Source organism: Mesitornis unicolor, unplaced genomic scaffold (genome assembly GCF_000695765.1).
Source record: "Mesitornis unicolor isolate BGI_N332 unplaced genomic scaffold, ASM69576v1 scaffold5876, whole genome shotgun sequence".
Taxonomy (NCBI): domain Eukaryota; kingdom Metazoa; phylum Chordata; class Aves; order Mesitornithiformes; family Mesitornithidae; genus Mesitornis; species Mesitornis unicolor.
Window position 1 is genome coordinate 41,023 of NW_010191609.1, and position 6,882 is coordinate 47,904.

A 6,882-nucleotide genomic window follows, 5' to 3' on the forward strand; every position below is an offset into this window, starting at 1 on the left:
CATAATACTCAGGAATAGCTTTTTTTGCCCAAAAGACTGACATTTGGGCACCTCCAAGCTGCTGTTGTCCAGCAAAGAGGCACTGCCTGGGAGAGAGAAATCAGCTACACAGGGCACCACAGGGTTCGCACCCAAGAAAAGGATAATGGTAATGGTAATGGTAATGGTAATGGTAATGATAATGATAATAAGAAAGCTTTGGGAAGAAATCTATCTGAGGAATTTTAGTCCACGTGCCGACAGCTAAGAGACTGGGATCATTTAAGGGAACCTCAAAGTTACAAGTGCTTGTGAAATCTGGCTTTGGGGCTGAGTGTTTGCACAGGAGAGCCAGCTGCTCTGACTTCTTCAAATGCCAAGGAATGAGGAATATACCTTGAAGCTGATGCTCGTCTGGAGGCATCGTGTGTGTTGATTTAAGAGCAGCAATCCAAGACCAAAGCTCTCCCTCGCTGATGTTATCCGGGCTCTTCCTATACTGTTTGTGTCTGCTCCTGTCCTGCCTATTCAGACTGCAAGCACTGCCTGGCATTTTATACAGCATCCAACAAAAAAGGGTCTTCACATCTTATAGATATTCTGTTAGAGGGAAGCAAAAATTCAACCAATAGTGATGATTTTGGTGACACAGAGTTGCTGCTTCCCTTAGTTGCATGCAAAAAGGGATGGATAGAAAGATACTTCCATATGAAGCTGTATTTTTTTCAAACCTTTCTAAAATTGGTTTGCACTTGAAGATTTCAGTCAAGCATCCGCTAGCACGTTGATAGAAAACAGATCAGAAATGGAAGGAAAATCAATGCACGCTACTATTTAATGTGAAAAATGAATTATTTTAGCAACAGCAAAGCTCACAGTACTAATGCAGATGGATGGAAAGAAGGAAATAAAGAGTAAAGAAACAAAGCAAATGAAGACATGCAGTGGAGTATTTTTCCAGAGACTTGTCACTGACATTCCCAGCACTCTCAGCTTGGCAGCGCTGGCTCTTGTCATGCACTCACCACGTTATTTGTGAGGGTCGTATCTACGTGGACAGGTGCATTTAAAGCCAAGCACTTCTGAGTTTGCAGAAGCAACCTTAATTTGCTACTCAGGGAAAGCTCTTTATAAAATAACTGCCCCCATTTTTTTTTGGTGCTGTTTTCCCTATTATTTGCCATCTAACTGCAGGAACATCCAGCAAATGTCTTTGCACAAACATTCAGAGGTAAGGTAAAAGTAAGGTGAGGTTTTGCTCATAAAGCAGGCATGCAAACCTAAAAGACACACATTAATAGATGACAAACTGTTCTCAATATTCTAATCTCAGGTTATGAGCAGCATAGAAGCAGCTGAAGGGTTCAAGAAATGCTCGGTTTTCTCCCCAAATAGGATCTACTAGGATACATCTCATGCTTTATGGTTTTTCACCACCAACTCTGGCTGAAATCCTCTTCAATCAGTCCTTGGTTCTTTATAAAGCTACTAGTACTAAATGACTGGCTGCCCCTAATTCTATAAAGCCATCGTTGATGTTTTTACAGATCTTGTGAAAATTCACACACACAGTTTTTACTAACTGATAAAGTCACATCCCTAGCCACGTTTGCATTGTACCACGATACACTGCATACTATCTGCTCTGTTACAGCAAATCCCTGGCAATAAAAGAGTGCAAGAGCAGCCACTCTGCTTTGCTACATGGTCACTTGAAAATGTATAGTAATTGTGGGTGATTACAGTGGGTTAATTATTATTTTTAAGGCACAGTTCAGTAAAGGCAGTGGTGTACAAAGCACTCTGGGCACATCACTGCCACAGGAACAGTCGCAGAAAAGAGACGATAAAAGCAAATGTTGGATTATCTCCCTAATGCTGGATTATCACCCCTAACAAGGTGAATGGTTTGTCTTGGCAAATGGCTTCATAAGAATTGTGGATAGTTTTGAAAGGGTCTGCGCAGTCACACTTCAACCGTTGGCTGCGGCAGCTCATGTCAGCAGAGGAAAATATCACACCTCTTACGAATTCCTTTAGCGGGCCATCTACCACAGACTCAGATTGCAGCGTGGCTCAGGGGAAAGGTCTGCGGGGGGTTTCGGCAGAAGGAATAAACCAATATATCCCCATGGCAAAGCCCCACTATCTGGAAACACAGAGCACGAGTGGAGACTGCGTAACTCTACAATAACCTGCACGACCACCGCTTCAGGCAGTGATACCCTGCGAGAGGAGTTATACATCGGACAGACCAAACGTGCTCCAAACTGCTAGTTAAATCTCTGCAGTGAGTGAATGGTTCTGTAAGCAAGGGATTTAACTGTGGTATATGGTATTTACAAATATCTAGGGGAGAAAAAAAGGTCAGGAACCTTGGTGTCTGTGCAGCACAACTCAACAGAGAGATCCACATAAAATAGGATGGGTACAAGGTTTTATCCAAGTGGGATTACACGCAAGCACAAAAATAAAACATTCTGTATTCTACATTATATTACAAAGGCAAGCAGTCAATAAATAGATCAATAAATTATGGGAAGCACAGAAGAGTATGTGTGAGAATGGGTGAAACTGGTTTTAGTTGGTGCATGATCAAGTCTTTGGTGTTTTTCCCCATGAAGTGTTAGAGTGATTCTTCCAAAGCCCCTTATCACTCCCAGTGAAGATAACTTTCCCTTAAAAGTGTAAAACAGATGCAGGGACAGCACCGTAGGCTCTGGTACAGACTAAAAGAGTCAACGTCACTTACACTTTCCCAAGAATCTGACAAATTTGCAGCTTAGTATAAATAAAGTGACGGGTCTATTGTTTCTCAGCTCCGACACCTTCTTATCACCAGGATTTGGTGCAGAAGAGTGGCGGAAACATGGCATGTGACTCCACCGCGTACAGTTTAAGTGGGGGGGCAATGCTGTTCTGAATTGACAACTTCAGCACATACATGACGGGAAGATCCTCTCTATCGAGCTGGCACAAAGGAGTTTGTTTTCTGTCCATGCAGAGTAAATGCAATGTTATTACTTGGCCATTTGAATGGGTTACACAGCTGTGTTGTATGTAGCTTACTGGACCAGGTATGGGGACCACCTTCTTAACTGGTACAAATTGGTACAATTTCTGCCACCTAAAGCTCTGCCCCTTGAGAGGCAACACGTGGCTAACACAGCACAGCCAGATGCTGCTTTACACAGGGTGCTTTTGTAATATTTAGTAATGCACAGGGGGATTTCTTGCCATTGCCCAAACCTGGCATTGCTCCTGGGTCCATTGCTTTACTGAGAAAGATGGGAAAGGGAATGGTTCCCTTCCACTTTGGATGATAAATCATCCCTGCCCGTTTCCTTCAAGACAGGGAAAGATTAAAGAAAGGATTAAGAAAAAAAGGGGAAAAAAATCTAATGCCTTGTTGTGCCTTAGTGGTTCAGGAGCTTGAGAGTTATCGGGACTTAAGATCTACAGAGATAAAGTTTAAAAAGGATCTGAGCATGTAAAGATCTTCATAAAGATTTTACACAACACTACATCTAGGTGTGTACTGCCCATAGTTCATAGCTTTGGAAATCCCTATAGATGCCAATCAACATTCATAAATTACAAAAATATGCCTTTATTTCTGTGAATTTGAACGTGCCCCTTTGGCACTAAGAGCCCTCCCACAGAATCCAGTGATCTGCTCTATGCCCTGCTAGGAAGAGAGACTCGGTCGTAATTTGGACAGCGAAGAGCAGCAAGAAGCAAGCAATGGAACAAAATATACATTCCCTATGGTCGTACGACTTGCCCATTCCCCGTAACAGGAAACATACAATTATCTGTACATGCCTCATTAAATAACCTTATTAAATAGGAAATCTGAAATGTACAAATTTACAGACTGGATCATTAAATACTTCCCCTGTGCACTCCCCTGCGCATGCGTTCCCTGCTACTATCTGCAGCCACACTCTGATACCACCATGCCTTCGTATTTGAACTTGTAGGTGACCACCCCTGCATCTAAGTAGAGAATGGAGATGGGATCGAGTTTGGTGGGCACGCAGCAGGCCTTGGAGGCTTTCTGGGGATTCTTCAGGTGAACCAAAGTCTGGACGATGGCGTGTTTCGTTGGCGTGACGTGCTCTGTTAAGGGGTAGGCACACACTCCGTGGCACTCGTAAGCTTCGTATCCCGCCGGGGCGATGATCCAGGAATCCCAGCCAATCTCCTTGAAATCGATGTAGAGCGGGGTCTTTTTACAGTAGTTGCCTTTCGCGTTCCTCCGGATCCGGGCAGTAGAGTCGTAAATGATGTTGGAGCGCATCTGGAGCAGCGCCTCCTCACCGGGCTGGTCGTGGAAATTGCCAACCTCCAGGTTCTCCAAGTCCAGGAGCTGCTCATGGTCTATCATTTCGTTCAGCTCTTGCTTCTCCTCTTTTTTGTCATTGCTTTGGTCGTCAGAGAACACAATCAACAGGGGCACGTGCTTAGCCTCGGAGTTGATGTCGATATCGAGCTTCCCCTCTCCGTTCTGCTCCTCCCCTTCCCTGCTCTCTATGTGAACCTCCAGCCGGTGCGTGGTCAGCCCTGCCCTGCGCCAGCGCCTGATGGCTTCGGTGACCTCGAAGGTCTCCCACTCGCTGCTGGTGCCGTAGATGTGCCTGGATGCCAGTGCCATGATCTTTCTCTCTTCTCCTACCCCCATACGGTCATTTTCCAGCACTTCGAAAATAGTGACCTTGCGGTCAAGCCCATCATAGAGCATTTGGTCTCGCTCCACCAAGGTGTAGAGCCTCAGCTCTGCCATGGTAATTTCTTCGTGGTGAGGGATGGAAACATTGAATAGCAGGGGGTATTTCCGAATTCCTGTAACACCAATAGGGTGGGAAGCCAAGTCTGGAAATGACAAAGACCAAATATTTTAGAAGGGTAAACACATCCAGCAACACATGCACCGAAGTTCATCTGACATGTTTCGCATTGCTTGGTTTCAATTGAACGGTTCTGGAACAGTGTTTTTTCAACATTTCCAAACACTTGGAAAAAAGACCAACTCTATTTTAGATGTTTAAGGGCAGAAAGATCCCAGATATGATTAAGACCATAAACTTTCTAGCCCCATGACTTCCAGGGACTTCCTTGCACCTGGAAGGATTACATATTAAGAATGTGTTGCCTAATACTGAAATACAAATCACTTCTAGGTTGCTGCACAGCAACTATTTAATAAACAAGGAAAAACATTCATTGGTGTATAAGAGGAAGGGAAGACCATCAGACAGGTGATTTAAGCTGCACATGCAAGAATAGCAGGCTGTATCTATGTCTGCTTGGTATTTCTGTGCTAGCAAGCATTCCCTTCTGCTAAAACATCCCTCCAAAACTGAAATGGCCAAGCACTAATGGAGAAAAAGGCCCTTGGGAAGATGGAAAGGCTCCTGGTTAGGAAGGGCAGGCGGTGAAGATCCAGTGGGAATTGCCAGTCAGCAGAAATCCTGTCACAGCCTCCACGGCCTTCAAGTGAGCAGGCAAACAGCTGTCTGTGGCCAGGCACTTTTGGCAGCTTCGGTTAATAAAACTTATAAGAAGTACACAATATCTGCTTGTCAGTCGGGCTGTCTGTCCTATCTGTGTTGTTTGTTTATACACAGGCAACATGCATTTCTTCACACGATGCAGGAATCTGAGCTAGTTGTGTATTTGTTGCTGAATTACTGTGCTGGCTGCTTGTAACTCAAAAGACAGATCAGGACATAAAGACCATGGGGAACATCTCTGCAAAGGCAAACTACTTGCAACCTGTTACTGTCTGCATCTCTGACTTCTCCAGTTTTGATCTGTTTGGAGAAAAATGACACTGATAAAGCTGCAAGTATTGGCCGTGCTCCATCAGTGCTCTTAAGCAAGCAATTAGCTTAAGCATGTGACTTGCCCCACTTAATTTCAGTTTTGAGGCACCTGCCTTTTTCTTTTCTTTTTCTCCCATTTTACACTTTCATCTGTTCATAAATAATACAAAAGGGGTGATTCTGCTTACATTTCCCTACCTGTCAATTGGTAAGGGTGGGAGGTGAATATGCTCTGCACAGCAGCAAGGTAGGAGCAGACCATGAGCTGGAAAACACCACCATTCAAGCTTGGTTATAATCTCTATCCTGGAAGCAATCTTTGGATTTCCTAGACCTTGATGAGCTAAAGCAAGTCTGCAGTAATTCTATATAATGACAGGATGCCACCTGGTCATAGAGAAGACCAGCACAAGTAATTCACCAGGAGGCAAGAGGAAGCCACATGGCGCATAAGAAGCCATAAAGGGTGAAATATCTCCTGCTGGTACCAGTACAGCCCTGGCAGGGTCAGGGATGGAGATCTGGAGTTCACAGAAAAGGAAAAAAAAATCCCTTAAGAGCTTTATTCAAGATTTAACAACTGATTACAGTCCCATTTGTAATGGAGATGTTATAGTCCATGGGTTAAAACAAAGAGCTAATTCCAGCCATTTAGCATGTTATATTCCTATTGTGTTCTTATAACAACTTTAATAAAGGATTTAATGGACAATAATGAAACTATCATTACCGTCAGTTTTCAGTAGGCAGGCAAACGAAATATTCCATGGTATGATCTGTTTCTACTGCCCTGATCATTGCAAGTAATGAATTCCTCTGTCAAAAGAGCTTTTCAGCATGAAATGGATCGTTCTTAGTTACCCGGACTTTCAAAACACTTAATAAACATTAATTGTGTAGTTCTTCTAAGTGCACGTGTTTATGAAGGTGTCTTAACATCAGTGGTCTCACTTTGCATCTTGCTGGTTTGGATTGGAGCAGGTGACAAAATTAGGGCAGGTTCACCCCATCTGGTGCAGACCTGCAGTGAACGGTCACAGAACAGTGCAGAACTGCAAACCGTCCGTCTGTACCA

The 6,882-nt window shown here is 43.8% G+C and overlaps 1 protein-coding gene across 1 annotated transcript; it reads right to left on the reverse strand.

Moving 5' to 3' along the window:
* Window positions 1-3,740: 3,740 nt before the first annotated feature.
* Window positions 3,741-4,854, reverse strand: BMP10 (bone morphogenetic protein 10; the record flags this gene model as incomplete). The annotated part of the gene is made up of 1 exon (XM_010186793.1): window positions 3,741-4,854. A coding segment is annotated over one exon (944 nt), but the record flags the coding sequence as incomplete, so codon positions are not given.
* Between the last annotated feature and the right edge of the window lie 2,028 nt (window positions 4,855-6,882).